Source organism: Centruroides vittatus, unplaced genomic scaffold, assembly GCF_030686945.1.
Source record: "Centruroides vittatus isolate TY-2023 unplaced genomic scaffold, ASM3068694v2 contig_2696, whole genome shotgun sequence".
Taxonomy (NCBI): Eukaryota; Metazoa; Arthropoda; class Arachnida; order Scorpiones; family Buthidae; genus Centruroides; species Centruroides vittatus.
In genome coordinates this window covers 375,248-396,211 of record NW_027121716.1, presented here as the reverse complement: position 1 = coordinate 396,211, position 20,964 = coordinate 375,248, and the positions used below count along the sequence as shown (strand labels likewise).

General features: G+C 28.7%; 1 protein-coding gene across 2 annotated transcripts in view; it reads left to right on the top strand.

Annotated features, from left to right (window-relative positions):
* Positions 1-20,964, top strand: part of LOC136971729 (protein cordon-bleu-like) — a 62,315-nt gene that overhangs the window by 33,901 nt on the left and 7,450 nt on the right. Inside the window, exons 3-8 of one of the 2 annotated variants that reach the window (XM_067266223.1) lie at positions 1,556-1,781; positions 1,905-2,130; positions 7,283-7,416; positions 10,315-11,053; positions 16,179-16,646; positions 20,486-20,605. In XM_067266223.1, the coding sequence (XP_067122324.1) occupies positions 1,556-1,781; positions 1,905-2,130; positions 7,283-7,416; positions 10,315-11,053; positions 16,179-16,646; positions 20,486-20,605 (1,913 nt within the window). Of the gene's footprint in view, positions 1-1,555; positions 1,782-1,871; positions 2,131-7,282; positions 7,417-10,314; positions 11,054-16,178; positions 16,647-20,485; positions 20,606-20,964 lie in introns of those variants that run through there. The other variant, XM_067266224.1, reaches the window with a different exon arrangement.

The following is a 20,964-nucleotide window of genomic DNA, read 5'->3' as shown; positions in this document are numbered from 1 at the left end:
TTGGTTCTCGGTCCCCTGACTACCTACAAGTCTAGTTTTTTTTATGTGCATATGATTTGGGCATCAAATACTCTGTGCCAAATTGCAACTCTTGACATATACTCCTTCATACCTCTAAGATGTCCAGCCATTGACGGCAGCGCAATTTTATAGACGAGATAGTCTCATCAATAAGTCGCTAGCATTTAAAATATCTAAATTTAAATTTTTGTGCAGATTTGTTATTTGGTACAAAGGGTTATCTAAAATTAACATGGCATCAAAATTATTAAAAACTTCAAATACAGTCTTATCACAATGTATCAGAATTTACAAATATTCAGCAACAAGTTGTGTAACTTTTCTGGCTGTTAAGATTTTATTTAAAAAATAACTTTAATATTATTATTTGTACTATTAATAAATAAAACTGTGTGTGGTGCCTTCTGTTACAAAGATTTTATGATAAAATCTTATATATTATTTGCCATTTTATAACAATTAATAGCTTAATTTTAGGATAGAGCAAAGTTTAATAAAAAAAATTGTAAATCTTAATGAGTAAAATCTTCATTAAATCTGTCCCTTTTCAAGATACAACACATGGCATTCCTCCATCTTCCCATTCCTTCAGCCTTTAACCACCAAAATTTAGTAGCATCAATGCCCCTTATATACAAACTACTATACACTATTCAAAATTTAGTTTTTTAATCCTTATTCATCCTGAGATATTAAATGAAATAGACACAAACAAACACACAAACACAATCTCTTAACAGATGTTGCCAAACAACTTATTTATTAATAGTATAATTAATAATGTAAAAGTTATTTTTTAAGTAAGATCTCTTAACAACTGAGAAAGTTATGCAACTTGTTGCTGGATTTTTTTTGAATTATTGAGAATTCTTTTAATCCTTTGTTCCTAAGGGAAGAAAAGGTTGACATAATTAGCCGTGTCATTGGTTGTACAGAAAATTTCAACAAATATAAATTACAACAATATTAGAATTAATTTATGTAAACGTTTTGTTTTTTAATACATTTTTTAAAACTGCATTTATTACATATTTCTATGTATGTAAAAATAGTTTTTCTGTCTGTAATAAATAATTGCAGATAAAATATTACAAAAACTTCATTTCTATTGTCATATATTTATAAAGTGTTGCCTTTTCTTTGCCCTTACCTTACTAGCAACTGTGAAAAAAGGTGGCATAAACTTGGCTTGCTTCAGGCAGCAATTTTTGGTGTGCAGGTCCTGTTTGTGATGCCTATTATGTGAAAGCATTTGTTACTAAGTAGTTACTACTTGAATAAAGTTTTATATTTGGAATATTTACTTACTTAGTCTTTCCCATAATAAGAATGGAGATAATGTTTACTAGTCTACACACAACAAAGGAAATAGTGTTGTACTCAAAGTATAACATAATATAATTTTCTAATGTGTATTAAACTATAATAATATATTTTTGACATTTTTTGCAAGAAATTTGAGATTATAAAACTGAAATTTCTAATTATTTCATTTTATTCAAATTTTAATAATCAAAATTTTTTTATTTAACAGAATTCCAATGATGGATCTTTTAGTCCAGGTGACTAAAGCAAATAAAATAAGTCCTGGCGGTCATTTTATTAGTCTTTCTCCAAATAATAAAGACAATTTACATTATAAACCCAACACTCCCATTGGATCCCTTGATACTAATACTATTTACATCATGTCCAAAAGTGCCATGAATGATCAACCTGCTGCAAAGATGTTGCGTTCTCAATCACAACAACCTTTTGAGGTAAGTGCAATAATGAAATATCTTTAATGCTAACTGTAAGATAATTTAAATTATTATTTTGTAACTATATTGTTTCTAATTTAAGTATAAAAACTTTGATGTTTTAACTTTCAATGTTTGCAGAAAACTTTTAGACTGCAAGTTAATCTTCCTAAAAAGCAGTTAATGGTTGTAAGGGTTAGTCCAAAAACAACATTAGCTGAAATAAAAAGGATGATCTGTACAGAAAAGAAATTAGAATATTCACAGTATTATCTAGTTCATCCAAGTCAGCCAAGTTATCTTATAGATCTTAATTATTCTTTATCTGAATATGGTTGCACTGAAGTTTCTTTAGTTAATAAATCAAGTAAGTATAAAATAATTTCTTTATGAAGTTCTTAAAATATTTTTTATTGAAGTAATATTTTTAAAATCTCACATAAATACAATTTTATTTCAATTTACAAAAAGTATACTTTTAAAAAAAAATCTATATATGTATAGTATATTAAATTTCAGAAACTAACATTAGTTAGAACTTTTTCACATCTTTTATCATATTTAATCATTATAAATTTCAATATTAATCTTTATCACAAACTTCATTTCAATAGACAGCTTTTTTTTTTTTTTTTAAATGAAATTTTATAACTATTGAATATATAGATTTTTCTCAGACTCACTGTACTTTACTGCTAAACAAACATGCTGTGATATGAATATGCAAATCTTTATTTAATAAAGAATATCAAATACTGTTAAATAAAATAGCCTAACCTAATCACCATATCACTGTTAACCTAAACCTGATCACACATTTAAACACTTCTGCATTGCATTTATGTTTGCAATGATGCACTGCTACGCTTTGTGTTGTGCAGTAAAGCATTTACCTGTCATATTGGACAGCCTATTTCAGGATCCCACTTGATATTTTTGAATGCACTGAAAGGTAATACTATTTTTTTCATGTGTTACAATTTTGTAAATGACAATGTTGCCTATTTTCATAAGCAGTTGAGATTACAACAGCCTTCTCCAATAGAAAGGCTGGAATGAGAAGACTTTTGTTAAACCTTGTATAATATACAGTATAATGATATATACAGTGAAAACTGCTTAGGCGACCACCTGCATTTGATGGACACCTGTCAAAACAGACAAAAACTTTTGGCACGGAACAGTTTATACATAGTCTTCATATAAGTTACCCGTATGAAACGACCACATGTGTAACGCGACTGCGGGCATTGATTTTTAGTTCAAAACAACATACAAGAACTGTAATAAGCGACCACTTCTGCGAATATATCTGGTTTAAACTATTGTTTGAACCCATTTCTGGCACTTCTCCCACCCTTGAAATTAGGTGCAGGTGTTGATGAATTAGAGTAGCAACAAAGGAAATTCATTTCAGTTTGTTCAAAATTGTCCGAAAAACGAAAGAAATGCAAAGTGTTGTTGTTAGAAGATCGTGTTAGAGTTATCAGAGAAAGTGAAAATGGTTTATCCCAACAGCAATTTAGCTGCGAAGTTTAACTGTGAGGAAAATGCAATTTATTTTACCATAGACCTACAGTATTTTCCTTAGGGGTATAAAATATTGTACATGATACAATTAATTGGCTGATCTCACCATTTGATAAAATTTTATTTATTTTTTTGACGCTCATATACAGTACATGTACGATAAATAGTTTCTGTATCAACCTACTTTATTTCCATGATATTTTTAGAAAAGTAATATCCAAGTAATTTCCCACGCAAAATATTCAAAAAGCAATAAACACATTAATGCAAAAATCAGTTTTACAGGCGACCTTCCTTTTTTCGATTCTGCCATTATCATTGGACAATCGCAGAAAGTAATGAAATCGTATTATGAGAAAAATTAATAAAATCGTTTTATTATTAATTAATATTTTTCTTATTGTACTTAAGAAAATATTAAAAATTAAAAAAATACAGTATTTTTGAAGTTAAAATAAGATTAAACTAATGAAAACCAAAACCAAAGTGATGGAGAGATACGACATGCTTGTATATCAAAGACATAATATGCGTAACTGAGGAGAGAACAAAAAGAACCAAGTTGAATTAATTAAGTCAGAAAAAAGAAAGTGTGTATAATAATTGAGAAAATGTGAGTGCTGTATTAATCTTTAAAATATTGGCATTAAATCTGTCTTATACAATCACGACGACTCCTATAAATCGAGTTATCTGATAAGAATAAAATACAATACCAATATAGCTCTATCATTGAAAAATTCGCTTATTTTTGCTCACCTCGAGTTTTGCTTAGTAGAAATGGCTAAAAAGTGTGCAAAATGCTTATGGAAATACAGTATTTCAGCACCACCTGTCTAAAAGACCACTTTTTGAAGGAATCGTGGGTGGTCGCCATAGACATGTTTTACTGTATATATAACATATATAATGAGATTTAGAAAAAGAAGTATAAAAATTTATCTTGATATCAACAGCTTTTTATTTTGCCAGTTAATTGACTAAAATTATAAATATATTGACATTTTCCTTTTAAATAAAATGATTTTAATAATAATTTATTGTGGCATTGTATTTGTAATTTACTTAAAATTTAACCCTTTGACTGAGGGTCCTCTCCTTCCAGACTGAGTGAGTTAAAAACATTTTTTTTGGAAATGTTACAATCCCCTCTTCTCATTCATATTTTTAAAATAAACTAGGCAATATTTTTTCTGATTTGTGTTGAATAACTACAACAATTCAAGAGACAGTGAGTATGAATCTCTATTAGATGCCATGTTTGTCTTAATGCTATTAGATGCCATGTTAAATCTTGTGAAACTTACAAGAAACATGTATATAAATTTTTTAAACTTGTCAATAGATATGAAACTTTACAGATAACTAGAAAAACCATTTGTCCATAAATATGAATGTACTACAGTGAGATAACCTTAAACATAAAATGCATGCTTACTCTGTAGGGCTTTCCAAACCTTTCACATATGTATGATTACTCCCCACATATGTATATGGGTAGTAATTGTCAAAAGGTTAAAAAAATAAAAGATAAATTTTATATCACAGAGAGTCACAGCAGTGACTCCCTGCCAAGTAAAAATGTCATGGACTAACTACATATACAGGAATCAGAGTTGCTGATTTTCAGGGGTTGATTTCTCTTTCCAAACACCTGAAGTAATTCCAAATATCCTATTTGAAAAAAAATTGAAATTGTTTTCTTAGTGTGCAAAATTTCAAGATTTTCTGTAAAGCAGTTGCTGAAATATAAGCAAGTGAAAAGTGTAAAAATCACCAAACAGGCTGTATTTATTTCCTTCTTTTTCTTCATCTGGCACTGCAGATGCTGATAGAGAAAAAAACTACTGGGTCTAGAAAGCTCAAATTTTAAAGTTAAGCCTTTCTTGTTATCAGTGAGGTCCTCACAAAACTTTCAGGTTGATAGGTCAAAGCTTATGGGGATTTCTCCATAGAGCTAGTTCATTTTTACAGCTTAATTCTATGCTTATAAAATTGCATTGAAACAAAATAATTTTATTCAAAATGTTATTCTGAATAACAAAAGCTAAAATTTATGTGAATTAAGTTTTCATAACAATTTTACTGAATGGCATATTGAAAGTGTTCAGTCAGCAATGGCCACTGAGCACTAACCAGACTGTTATGTTATTATGTTAGGGCGTAACATGATAATTTAAAATGTATTTAGACATAAACAGATGTTATCATCATTTTGTTACATTATTGTTTCTATCAGCAAAGTTCACAGTGATTTCCTCTACAGTGATTTTGCTAAATTTTATGATTATAGACTTAAAGTAACATATAAATGGACTTTCTATATTCTTGCCTTCCTTCTCCTGAAGACACTAGATTTCTTTCTTTTCCAGGTGTTTCAGTCAAGGCAGTTTTGTCACATAGTGTAGTAATCATATACAGCAAAGCCCTCTGTTCCATTTATAAGGAGATAACCTGATGTAGTAAGCACAAAATTGTTTTGAGATGAAATCCTATGATTTTATCACTCCTTAGAAATGAAAAATAGTGCCTTCATTAAAATTCCTAGAAAGAGTAGAAATCTACAAAGTTTTCAGGAGAGGAATGGTAGTTAACTTTAAGGGGGGAGACTATTTCATCAGCCTGAAGAGTGCTATTTGAGCTTGCCTAATTCAATGAATCATAACTGACATGTGCATCTTTCCGCATTTGATCTGTAATTTAAAGAAAACGTTTTATTCTAAGATTTTAATTTTTTGTTTTTCTATTTATATTCTATCATCAGTTAAACCTGTGGATGTCAATTGCAAAGTGGGCATTTTGCTTTTATGTGCAAAGAAAATAATGAATGGATAGAATGCAATGATACTGTAGCAGGAAAAAAAAATTGGCCATGCAATGCAAAAATCTATATATACTTATTCTTAGAAAAGCTTAAATATAACAGCTTATGATTTCTTGAAATTAATAATATACAGATACTCTCATTTTAATATTTTCAGAATAAAAACACTTTCAAGCCTTGATTAATCAAAAACAATTGATATCCAAACAAAAACATCTGAGATATAAAAACTTATCACAATTTAGATGACAGTCAAAATTTTTCTTAGGAGTTTTTCTTTGGTAAAGATAAGCTTTGCACTTGGAAGCAAGTTATACACGACAATAATACAGGTAAAAATCTTGTGGGTCTTATGGGTACCACTTCAAAGCACCAAGCTTATCTTTACCAAAGAAGAATGCCTAAGAAAAATTTTGACTGTTATCTAAATTGTGATAAGTTTTTACATCTCAGATGTTTTTGTTTGAATATATAAATACAATAATCAAAATTATTTTTAAAAGCTTTGAGTTACGTCATGTAACAAATGTGAATTCAAGTGTTTAAATTGTAAAAACATTCATTTACAAAAGTTTCCTTAATAAAATTATGCTTTTCTTATACATATGTATATATAAGAAAAGCATAAAATATATATAATAATTTATATTTCTTTTCAACGTTTAAATAAAAATGTTTAAAACATTATTATAAGTAGCTTCTTAGATTTTTTTATAGAATAAATAAATATATGTAATAACTTTAAATCTACACTACTTTTAAAATTAAAAATTACAATGTTATCAGAAAAATATGTTCATCCATTTTTAATATACGTGTGATTTTGGTGATAAGTGTGAGATACCAGGTGAGATCGAATGGTCAAAATAAGCCTTCCCCATAATAACAAAGAATCAGATTAAATACTGAAATTAAAACAGTTATTTTTCCCCCATTGTTTATATACATATATAATGTGATTTTGCTATTTGTCTGTCTTTAGAATTATTAAACATGAAAATACAGTCAATTTTTTAATGTCAAGAAATTGTTCTCAAGTGTAGTTTAAATAAAAAATGTGTGTTGTTTTGTTAATTTTATTAACTTTTTTATCTGAAAAATATTTAAGAATTTTAAACATACATATTTACTTATAAGATATCAATTAAGAATATTTTTATTTCAGCTATGAATTCCACCATTTCTAACTCAACTTCTGATTTAATTGGTTATCCTATTTCTATGACTGAAGATGAAAAAAAGAAAAAGAAATTGCTTAATATTTTCAAAAGAAAAAGCAAGAGTGTAAATAATATGGTGGTATGTTGAAATATGTTTAATTCATAATATATCTAAACCATTTTATTTTCAAGTAATTTATATATAAATTTTGAAATATAAGCACAATAATAGGTAATTATATCTTTATTACATAATAAAACCTTCACACTATAAAAATAACAAAATAAACTTGTCTACAGAAGATTTTCATTATTTCTGGCAATTACACACTAAGCACATTTCATAAGCACAGCACAATGTCAAACTCAACAGAAAAAGAATTTAGATTATTATTTATCTGCTCTTTGGTCCAAACTAATCATACAAAAATAAAGCAAGCAGGTATCAAGGAAGAAGAAAAAAATGTGCACAAACCACCAATTATGCTGCGTTGAAATAAGCATACGTAACATCCAAAATGTAATATGAAGAACATAGTTGAAAGATTTCTAATGCAGGTAATGTTCACATTTTCTGATAAAAAAAATTTATATCCTTACACCTTAGTTTGTTACATAAAACATCACATACATGAAACAAAAATGGCAACATTGAAATACTATACAAGACAGACCAATCACATCATCTAATACTACAGAATATTTAAATCGTGTATTACAAACAAAATATACTAGCTTATTGAATAATACAATATTCTCCGAGAACAAAAAAAGGAAGGACTTTTGTAGAAACTACATGGGAAGCAAACAACAATTATTCTTAGATTTAATAGCGAGGTTGAGGCCGAAGTTTTCAATTTGAAAATGTGTACGTCAGACGTTCAGCGCCGCTTTCCTGTAAGCCTAGAAGTTTGACAGTGGCGTTTGGAATGTCGAGCATGATTCCACTGACTTTCCAAAGGTCATTGTCAAACTTCTAGGCTTACAAAAAAGCAGCACTGAATGTCCGACGTACATGTTTTTGCGTTTAAAACTTTGGCCTCAACCTCACTAATAATTGTACAAAAAGTTATAAGCAATTTTTGTAACTGCCATATCAATGTTTTTTTTATCTTAGTCAAGTTTAATATCTACTGTAATGAAACTTATAGTAAAGAAGGATTTACATTTTTATGGCATGAATTTATTCTGAAATAACCAAAACAATAAAGAAAACAAATTTTCATAAATGATATGATATACTGCTAACTTAATGGTTGCAATACTTTACATATTGATGATGGCGATACTAAAAACCAATAACTATTATTTTTTACTTCTATTCTCATTAGTTAATCATTACAGAAACTATTATAATGCAGAAAGCCATTGTAATAGTTAACTAATGCAAATATCATTCTTACTATTTTGACACACTGCTGAATGTTGTTTCCATATGATTTAGGTTTCGAGACTTTACAACTTGCTAGTTTAATGATTTATATTTTATACAAAAGATGTTTTTATCAAATAACATCTTTTGTATAAAATATAAATCTTCAAATAACAAGCTTCTATGTTCTTACATAGTAATATAATTAGCATTTCATAATTTAAAAAGGATTTTTCATGTAGCTTCTTTAAAAACTGTTCATATTGAATTTGGTGTTTAATGATTTGAATATAAATAATGCATTTTCATTAATCAAGGTTTACTGCATTGGCAAGCAGTAAAAATAAAAATTAAAGTTGCACTTGATTTAACTCATAAGCATGTCTATTATTTGTGGTAATCTGCTGGTAGTGGTCATGACAAATAACTGTTGCAGTTTTACCACTTATTGCTATGGATTCTGTCATAGTCAGTACCAACCTTTAGAGAATAGATTTTCATAAACTTTTGTAATACTTGGTACCATGTCTAAGTATCAATGCAATGAAGACAGCTTTTTTTTAAAGAAATAAACAAATTTCTTAATTTGAGAAAGGTTTTTTGATCTACTGAAAGACCCAACTTTAGTTTCAAACTTAAAAACAAAATACGAATAGTGTGGTGTTCTTAAAGATTTTAAAGTTTATACTATACATGACGTTAATTGATCTTAGAATAATATTGCTGAACATTTCAGAAAATTTTCTTAGATTATTTTTCATAAGTTAGTTTAAATTTTTTAAAAACATTTGACAATGTTCTAACATTGGTCAACTTGAGGTCACAACCCTATAGTTGGTAATTTTCTAAAATCAGTTTCTGATGAAGGCATTCTGTAAATCTCAAATGTTTGAAGTATTAAAACATTCCACAAATACCTTAAAAATTGCATTAACCTGTTTAATTTTTACTAAGCATTGCATTTCTCAGTAGTTGTTTGATGTATTTTATTAAAAATGTTTTTCATAAATTTAACATCAACAAACTTACTGACTGACTCCTGTATATTGATGTACCCTGTTTGTTATTTTGCAATCAAATTTATATTTTAAAACTGCAATCTATTTTTCTTCCATATATTAGAATGACATTGTTAAACCATATAAGAAAGTGATTCCAGTTGAAGTTACAACCCTCCATTTGAGAATTGCTGTTCTACACTATACTGTAATAGTATAACAAATGCAAAATGATCAAAAGTATAAAACAGATGTGATAAAATGAATTGTAAAATGAATTGTTAAATAATGGTAAGATTAGCATTTCTGTATACCAGCGCATCCCATAAAAATTGGCAAACCATCACATCTTTTATTAAAATTTTGGTTGTCAGTTTTTGGGCAAATGTCAGTGTTTTTCAGCCATAATAGTTTTTACAAAATTGTGGGTTGAGAGCTTTTGATATCATATTTATTGCATAGATAGTGGCAATATTCAAGTAAGCATTATTAAATAATTAAAAGTTTATAAAAACATTTGTATTTCACATTCTTAGAGAATAGCATTAATTAAACAATCATAAAATTTTTAGATATTTTGAAATATATACATTCAAATAACCTACTTTCATAAATTCTTTTAATATTTTATAAATTAATCATAAATGCTAAATATATTTTACTACAGCTGGCAGGAGAAGCCTTTAAGGACACAGCAAGTAGCAGAGGAGTTTCTCCAGCAAGGAGCGATATATGTGATACTCATTCTCTTCGAACAAAAAGGCAAAGTACAAAGAAGAGAGCTCCTCCTCCACCACCACTACCACCACCTCCACCTCCAGTGCAGCCTCAGCCTGAAGTTACAGCAGAAGCAGAAATATCTACTAAAACAAATTCTTCATCAGAACCAGTGTCTACTACTGTTGGATCCACTACTATCATTACCACTATGGTGTCACATTCGAGACAAAGTTCAGATTCCAGTGGTTATCATGAAGCATCTGTTCTTAGTGATTCTCCAGATAATTTGTCTCCTGAGACTTCTAGTGGAAGTGGAAGTAGTGGAATTCACAGTACAGACAATACAGAACAAGAAAATCAAAAAGTTGCAGTTTCAAAAAGTAATTCTAGGTTGAAGACACGTGAAAAACCGAATTTCAGTTCAGTTGCTCATTCTATGTTAATTCTTAACACTAATAAAAAAAGAAAAGCTCCGCCTCCACCTCCTCAACCAAATGTTAATAAGGAAACTATGAAACCTAATACAGAAATTAATGCTATTTCTTCAGAGAAAGATATTACACCAGTTTCAAATGATGAAAATGATTTGCCTTCCAAAACAGTTACAGAAGTTAAACCTGTTACAATAGAAATTGTGAATGATTCTTCAAACAAAGATGCCACTTCACCAGTTCAAAAAAGTGCAGGTGAGTCAATATTCATCAATTATTGAGCTTTCTATATATGCTTTAAAACAAATAGTGCAGTTTAGAGCGACAAACGAGGAGTTCATAATACTACTCTTCGAATTGTCTAGAGTCAGACATAACTTTCTGCTCCAAGGTTCTTAAACAAATTTTTTGAAATAAATTTATAAATTTTGTTGAATGTTGAGCATAGGAAAATCATGTTCAGCTTCACAAGTCAAGAGTTTATCAGCTAAAATGATAATTAGTAAAACTCTGGTTCAAATTTGCCATCTCTTTCCAAAAGAGATGCTAATTTTGAATCAGAAGATGGTATTTAAGATCTTGATATCTACAAAAACATTGAAGTGGACAAAAACAACAACAAAATAACTGAATTGGAAGTTGCTGAATCAGGTTGACTATGAAAACATTAATTATTTCAAATGTAGCTATAATTCATAAGTAGACAATAAATAAACAACCACTCACCACTCTGGGATATAGTTAATCACGTATTCCGAACCAATTTACAGTGTTCAGATAAAGAAAACAAACATTTTCAAACTCCTTTAGAGTTCTTCATCAGGTTTTGTAACAATTTCCTGATGGTTCTTCGTAACAGCTTTTGGAATAAAATTTGAACAAGCGTTCAAATATAAGTTCGAAAAAATTATTAAAACCACATTGTGCCTGCACAAAGAGTTGCCCTACCGAGACCCAACGAACAGCTAAACCATGTTGTCAATCAACTCTTGCCAGGCCATGGACAAAACCATTTCCTATTTATAATTTATGCACGTTGATATAAAATTGGATAAAGAGGAAATTGTTTTGTCAATGGTCTGGCAAGAGTTGATTGACAACACAGTTTAGCTGCTTATTGAGTTTCGGTAGGGCGACTCTTTGCACAGTCATGATGTGGTTTTAATAATTTTTTTCAAACTTATATTTGAACAGTTGTTCGAATTTTATTCCAAAAGCTGTTATGAAGAACCATTGGGGAATTGTTACAAAACCTGATGAAGAATTCAGAAGGAGTTTGAAAATGTTTTTCTTTATCTGCACACCACAATTGGTTCAGAGTACATGATTAGTCAATAAATAGTTTTGATAGTTTGTAAAATGTATGAGTAAGTAAGGTAATTCTTTCAATTTTTACCCACTCATTTCCTGTCGCAAGTTAATAAACTTCAGCTTCAAAAAATCCTGAGTCTTCAAATAAACCTAGGTGGGTATGACATTTTTAAAAATAACCCCTTGGGTTTAATTAAGTCAACATGGTATATTTTTTTATTTTTCTGGCTGTTATGTAACAGAGGAAAAAGTATGACAATTGGTCAAAAAATGATTCCCCACAAGATTTTTACATTTTTGGGACTCAGCACCTTGAAATGTTGAAATACAAAAAAAAAATTGTTGGGAGGTTTTTTTATGTATGAGTGTATGGATATGTATGGGTAGCATGATTTTGTTTACCCACTTTGAAGTTTAACACCTGTCTCTTTCGTTGAAAATTTTGGAAATTTTGCAGGGAGATTTGTGAATTAGTGAGATTGATACTATTAACCTTTCAGCAGTGGGATAGTCAGGTATGGTGCTATCCCAAAGTAGTAGAGACTATACCTGGGAAATTTTTAAAGTATTTTTTCACACATTTTTTCTCATTACTGTTTTGGAAAAAGATTTTGTACAACAGTTATGTCTAATAAAGAAAAGTCTTGTTTTATTGTTACATAATTCACTTTTTATGTGAATTTTTTTTTTTGCGGTAGTTTTTGACTAGTTTTTGGTGATACCCCCAAAAGAATTTAGCGGATATATATGTCCCTCACCACTGCCACACAATCACCCTCAACATATATATACGTTCCTCACTGCTGAGTGGTTAAATTTTAATGTTTAAAGAACAAGAGATGGGGGAGATAAAGTTGGGCTTAATGAAGATTTTATCATTACTAGTGGGTAGGCCCGGCATTGCTTGGGCAAAATTAATGATAGTGAAGATTAAGATTATTACATTATAGTCAACCTTACCCATTTTCACAAAATGCAAGAATTGGGTTCCCCTGTTTCCAGACTAATTAGAGAATTTTTAGATGGGTCTAAAAATAAGTTCGATTTCCCACAAAAATGAAAAAAACTGCATTTGCGTCTTGCATGTCGTTTTCTCTTAACAATTCCATTGTTACGTAACACTTCCATTGTTGGTAATTCCATTGTCGATGGAAGTGTTAGGCCTTATTCCTGTCCCTCTTCTCTGTGGGGAGAAATTTCAAAAAATCCCTTCTTAGTGTGCATTCTCGTGATGTATCCTAACTGTGTACCAAATTTCAACTTTCAACTCCTAACCATTTGGGCTCTGCGCTGATTATTATTATTATTATTATTATTATGTTGGGTTAAGTGAGATATACTCGGTTAACACCAGTGGCTGTGTACTATGCCGGACCAAAGTCAAGGCATAGTAACCAAAACAGAAATTAAAGAAGTGTATCAGTGTGTGTGTCTGTATTCAGGAATTTTCTCACAATATGACATGTATTCAATATAGTGGCCTTCTGTAGTGTGATGTATGTGTTTCTATTCAATTGTAATGTGCCCAGGCTTTTGTGTAGTGTGTGTGGTATGACACCTGTAGAGGAGAGAACAACAGGTACAATAAGCACCTCATCCATCCTCTACAGATGCCTTATTTCCTGGGCGAGTTCTGTGTACTTGCTAATTTTTTCAATGTATGCGTTTTGTATATTGTGAGTGTTTGGAATGGATATGTCTATAATGTATGTGATTTTATTGTGTTTGTCAATGAGTGTGATGTCTGGTCTGTTGTGGTAAATTGTTTTATCTGTGATTATGGCTCTGTCGTAGTACATTTTGTGCGTGTTGTTTTCCAATACTGTCTGTGGAATGTATTTGTAGTATGGTTCGTGGATGTCTACTAATTTGTGTTTCTTTGCAAGCTCTTGGTGTATTATATTTGCTACTTGATTATGTCTGTGTAAATAATCTGTCTGTGCCAAGAGCTTGCAACCAGAGATGATGTGTTGTATAGTTTCTGGCATAATGTGACATTTTCTGCATATGTCATTTGTGAGTGTTGCATCTTTGAGTATGTGTTTTCTGTAGTTTTTAGTATTTATGACCTGATCCTGTATGGCAATCATGAATCCTTCCATCTCCCCAAAGAGGCATCCCTGAGCTAACCAGCTGTTTGACGCAGTTCTGTCAACAAAATCCTGGGCCAGGTCGTAAGGATGCCTGCCATGGAGTGCCTTTCGAGCCCACAATTGCTTAATGGTGTCTATGCTTTTTATATGTTGTGTTGTGTCCATATGATGTGAGTGTAAGTTTAATGGTGTGTTATTTGAGTCTGTTAGAGTTACTGCTTTATGTAATTGTGATGTTTCTTGTTTTTTGTAGAAAAACTCTCGCAGTGACTGTATTTGTTTGTAGTGAAGGTTAACTATGTCAATCAGGCCACGTCCGCCATCTTTACGTGGAAGGGTTAATCTTTCTGTGGCGGATTTAGGATGATGTTGTTTATGCTTAGTAAGTGTTGTTCTTGTTTTCCTTTGGAGTTGCTCGAGATCTGTGTGAGTCCAATGTATAACTCCAAAAGAATATGTGAGTACTGGGATGACATACGTGTTTATTGCTTTAACTGTGTGTTTTGCATTTAACTGTGTTCTGAGAATAGCATTTAACCTACTTTGGTATTCTTTAATTAATCTTTGCTTTATTTGTGCATGTTCTGTTAGTTTGGCCTGTTGGAATCCTAAATACTTGTAGAACTCGCCCTCTTCCATGGATTCAATAACGTCTCCATTTCCAAGTGCAAAATCTTCTTTCTTCAGGATTCCTTTTTCTATGTGAAGTGTTTTGCATTTATCTAGGCCAAATTCCATTTGTATGTCCTTGGTGTATGAATGTGTGATTTGTAGGAGTTGATGAAGTTGTTTTTGTGTGGATGTATAAAGTTTTATGTCGTCCCTGTACATGATATGTGATGGTATAAACTGTGTTGTTTTTTCATGTTGGATAATGGGTTAAAGGCTAGGCAGAATCAGAGAGGACTCAAGGAATCTCCTTGAAAAATTCCTCTCCTAATAAAGATTTGGTTTGTTTGTATGGAAGTGTTATGAACCCTGAGATGTAGTGGTGTTCTCCAGTGCTGCATAGTGTTTTGGAAGAATGCAATGAGTGATGGATGTATTTTGTACATGTGTAGAATATGTAGCAGCCAACTGTGTGGAACACTGTCGAATGCTTTTCTGTAGTCTATACAAGCCATGTGTGTGTTTCTGTGTTTTGTGTGCTTGCCATAGAATGACTGAATCTATGAGTAACTGTTCTTTGCATCCCCTGTGGTTTCTACGACAACCTTTTTGTTGTTCAGTAAGAATGTCGTGTTCTTCAACATGTTTGTATTATTATTATCATCATCATCATCATCAACTCATCTCGATTATATATATATATATATATATATATAGATTAGCATTTACAAGTTTTTATAAAACTCTCGTCTCTATTACTGAAAATTAAGGTTTTTGCCATTTTATAATAAAAATTTTTTATATTATTATTAATTATTAAAAATCTGATAATGGGTGTGCTCCCACACAGTTTTAACATTTTTGCCATGAAAATTACACAAGTTTTTGCTGGATTTTTTTTACAACAGTAAAAAAAATCCAGCAAAATCCCTTTGATAATAGGAACTGTTACATAAGTGATATTCATTTTTCATGAGACATGAAATTAAAGCTTTACAGAATTTTTTTAATCTAGTTTAATATCTAATGCTGTTAAAGATAAAAGTTAGAAACATTCAAATTTATTCAATAATTTTCTAGTATTAGCTAGGAATAATGTGTTTTAGTAATAGTATAATTTACTTTTTGTACTTTTGTTATACTTTATTCCTTTATTTATCTTTTTATTTTAATAGAAATTATTTTAATTGCAATATCTAAATTTTCAAACTTTTTATTTGAATCACTAAGTATCTCCATTTTGGGAAAATTTCATAGTAATATTGGGATTAAATTTTATATTAATAAATCAATATTTCATTTATTTGAATATTTATTTTTTAGATGATTGAAGTGTGAAGAGTAATGATTTTATTTGATATTTTCAGATCCAGATTCTTGTAAATCACCAATTAAGAATGGAGTTGATTCTATTCCCTCTGAACAAGGAGATGCTTCTCCACTTTCTTCTCCCACAAATTCTTCTCCTTCACATAATGACAGCTTGACTGAACCAGAAACACCCGATTCTAACACTAAAAATCATCGCCATACTGAAGAAGAAACTGGTGAAGTAATTCATTTTCTGGAGAAAGGTGAAATATCTTCAAAATCTTCTATTATTCAAGAACTTATATCTGATTTTATACCACCGCCATTAGAATTTTCAACTCCTAGTACTCCAACTGAAAATGTTAATACTAATGAGAAGAAACCAGAACCCATTCCTCGTACTAACGTTAATCGTGATGATTCTTTCAAGACAAAAACTTTTCCTACTCCTCATCCCCGACTAACCCTTCAAAATTCCTCCATTGAACCAAACAAATCCTGCAGAAGATCACTTAATTTCTCTGGTGTGTGCTTCTTTCTAACAAATCCTTATTACTATCATTAAAGGCTGATTCATACTTTATGAGACTGGAAAAAGTTTTTTATTTGTTATTCTTTTCTCTCCAATATTTATATTTCAGAATTACGAAAAAGAAGCATGTATACTTGTAGTATTTTTGATTTAAAAGATTGCATCTCTTATGCTATCAAATCATGCTTTTGAATGTAGTTATCTCTTTTTTTTTGAAAATATTTTACAGATATGAGAGAATAAGCATTTAATAAATTTAAAAAGAAGAGAAAAATGAAGACTAATACAAATGAAATAAATTAGGGAAAATGAATCTGAAATATATTTTTGATATTTCAAATAAATTATTAACAATTATTGAAATTTTAATCATAATATTCAAATTTTTTCTTTCCTCTTTTTTTTTCTTACTGAAAATAGAGAATGTTTAATTGTTTTGATAAACATTTTATTTCATTGATTTCCATGATTAGCATGCAAGGAACTGTGGGGTATGAAGCATAGAAAAGTAGATAGCTCTACTTTTCTTCAAACTGAAAGAGAATGAAATTATATCATAACTACAAAGTACTGTATATAAAGCTATTTAACTGTGCAAAGTTTGTTTTTCTGTTCTCATGAAGTACAGTTCAGCCTTAATATAATAGTATTATTTTATTAATATATTTTCCTTAATGCTTTATCTAATTGTTATTAAAAAAATATGAAAACACTTCCCTGCTAATAAGGTATTTGGCATTTTTAAAATAGTTTGTGTATTTGAAGAAAACAGTTTAAATTGGGTGTTAAAGTTCATACATATTTATGAAAAACCATGTCCATCATTTATAGACTCTTATCATCAAAACTGATTTTATGAAAGATATAGTATAACTCCTTGAGTACTTGTTAAATCCTGTGGTCTTATAGTGATTATCTACATTAAAAATGAAATTTTATATGTACTCTGAAATATTTTAAATATTCTTAGTTTGAAATTTCATACTAATTCTGAAAGATTTCAAGTATGGAATTGCAGTATGTTTACTTAGATCTGTTTACATAATATGAAGTAATAATAAACTATCTATTTTCTGTTTATTTAAAAAATATTTATGCACTTTTATTAATATAGATTTTTTATAAAATTAAAGAATGATGCCATTATTATACCCTATATTGATAATGTCAAATACAAAGTTAGATTAAACATTATGTATTACTGGGAATTGTTTTTATAGATCATTGTGAAACAATTTTTTATGCAAAAGTTAAATAAATTACAACTAAAATTCTATTTTAAATTTACTGTTTATAACAGGTTTCTAAGAGTTTAGTTATAAAACAAATTTTAATATTCTTATATTCTCCATTAATACATTTACTTTATCATTTCATTATATTAATAAATGCTATAAAAATATATTTAAGTTTTGAATTTATATTACAATAAAACCTCATTAAGTTGAAGTTTGTCAGGATTTTTTTTTACCTTTTAAAGTTAGTTTCAAGTTGAGTTTAATATTAGATTTTTTTTCAATTATCTATGATTATTGAAACAAAAGATAAACTATGAATATTCATATGATAAAGGATGTAGAATGCTTATAATTGAATATTTACTAATATTCTCTAAAGAAACTATCACATTCTTATATATATTGATACAATTAACGATAATATTGATGAATCGGTTACAATTAACACAAAAAGGTGATTTGCAATTACTTTTGACAAATTCCAAACCAAAGATAAACAAATTGGCTCAACTTCATCAGCCTCAAGGTTTGCACTAACACTAATTTTTCTGTATACTTAAACATTTTATATTCAATAAAACGTGTTATATTTTATTATATTTGTTAAATTTGTTAACACTTATGTTTTTTAATTTTGTTAATTATATTAAAATCTAATATGTATTCTGAGTAAATAAATATTTAATTTTTTACAAAGTATATAATTATCAAATAAACTAATAAACCCAACAAAATTTTTTTCGAAGTGAAGGGGGTGATACTACGTAACGGTTTTATTGAAGGGGGCAATGATTCGTTAGAGGTTGAGAAATACTGATATAGATTAACAAGAATGTAAACTGATATATTGGGTAAATAAAACTTTAGTAGATTATTATTATTATTATCATCATCATCAATTAAACCTTTAAAACCTTTATATAAATTGTTATTGGTTAAATGATTTTTTTATCTGTATACATATCAGATCAACTGGTCATATTTCAGAATTACTGTTGAAATTAAGGATTCAGTTTAGTTTGAAAATCTGTTTTGAACAATTTAAAGTATGAATTTTGTAAATGTTTTACTACTTTAGTATTATTGCAAATTTTTTATCTGATAAGTTGTTTTCTAGAAAGGTTATGTATTTTTATTGTTTAATTAGATTTTAGTCACTAAAAAAATAAACTTATTTACTTTAGATTACTAACATTTTCTACATGAATTGTTATATAACTGAATATTGCATTGTAGATATAATTGTAGTCTAAAGAAAATTATTTTTCTCATTATCTAGAAAGATATGCTTAACTTTGGAATAAAATTTTATATAATTAAACTATTAAAAAAATGGAATAATTAAATTTATGTATAATAATCAACTGAATAACGTACAGTAAACAATTGAATCAAATAACCATTTTCAGTGAAAAATATTTTTCATCAGGACAAGTTACCTGTTTGTTGTTAAAATTGTTGACTATTAACTATAGTTAAATAGTTAATAGACAATAGTTAATACCTATTGTGTTTAATAGTCAAAATTGAAATGTTTTAACATATTGAATGCCAATTAGATTTATGAGTTTATTTTATTGCCCAAGGATTTCTATTCATTTGAATTTATGTAAAGTGTTGGACTTGGACATTTTTGTACAATTAATAATTTACAGTGCTTTAGGTCTTAACTCACTTCTAATAATGAAGAATATAATTATCATTAATTTCAATTAGAATTTCTGGAGGTTCTGTCAGGACTATCAGATTAGATTTTTAAATTATTTCAAAAGATGATTCATATATCAATCACACAGTTATGACTACTTTATGAGATACATAAATGATATTAAAATTCATTGTCTGAAAGAATTCTAAAAATAAAATAAAAACCAGGAGAGTAAAAATTTCCTGGTTTAAAATAATGAGACATACGAGACAAGGATTTTGAAATCAACTCATCAACCAAGTGAAATATTGCATAAATATGCATAGTAAGATGTTTCATGCATATATGGTAATCTTAAACTTGCAATTGAATAAAAATGTTGAATGTCACATATGTCTATGGCATGCTGAGAAACTCTTGACTACCTACAGCTTATCGAAATAATATAATTTCCACCAGTCTCATTAAAATTGTTCTGAATGAAAGAAATGTGAAAACATCAACAAGAAAGTGTTTCCATTAACTGCTAAAATTTAATAGTGACATGAAACTGCTCCCTAGATGGGAAAAATTGCAAATGAACTGGAAATAAGAATCTGAAAACTTTATTTCATTTAAAAATATTTGAACACTGGAAAATTCAATAAATTTCAAAAATTTTAAATATAATTGATTATTATTGTTTTAAGAAATTGCTACATGACTTTGGCTTTAAATAATAAATATTTTTAATATAATTTTAATAAGAATTTCAGAATTCTATAAAAATATTAATACATTTTAGTTAATATTTTATTTAATTAAATATGTATCTGAATTTATAGTTAATATATATATAATACTAATCATGTTTTATATATATAAAACACGAAACTTTAATAACTTATTAGAAACTACTTTATATTTTTAATTGAAATTTTATACTTTATAAATTTCATGTTATAGATCAACCATCTGACCAGAAAACCATTGAGAAAGATAAAACTGCAATACATTTGCATGACACACACACAGTTGAAGACAAAGTTTCTAATGAAGATACTAAAACAACTGTAAATTGCTCAGGTATATTTAATAAATTTAATTTTAATTCAAAGAGATTAGTTGTAGATTCCTAATATTACAAATCTTTATTACATAAATTTCTTCCTTTATTATTTTTTACATTGTATATAATCTCATTAATTTGCAGTTTTCCTTCCTTCTGTGACTCTCTATCAAATATTTTAGAAGCATTTTTATTTGTAAAGTTAGCTTCTTGTCTTCATTTTTATTTTTAAAAAAATATATGCCTACTTGGGGTTTTATTTATTCATGACTTATTACACTTGTAGTATGGAAGAAGGAAGTTATTTTATCTTTAACTTATAACTTATTATCGTAGTGAAGTATTTAATGTATAGTTTCATGAATTTCTCTTAACT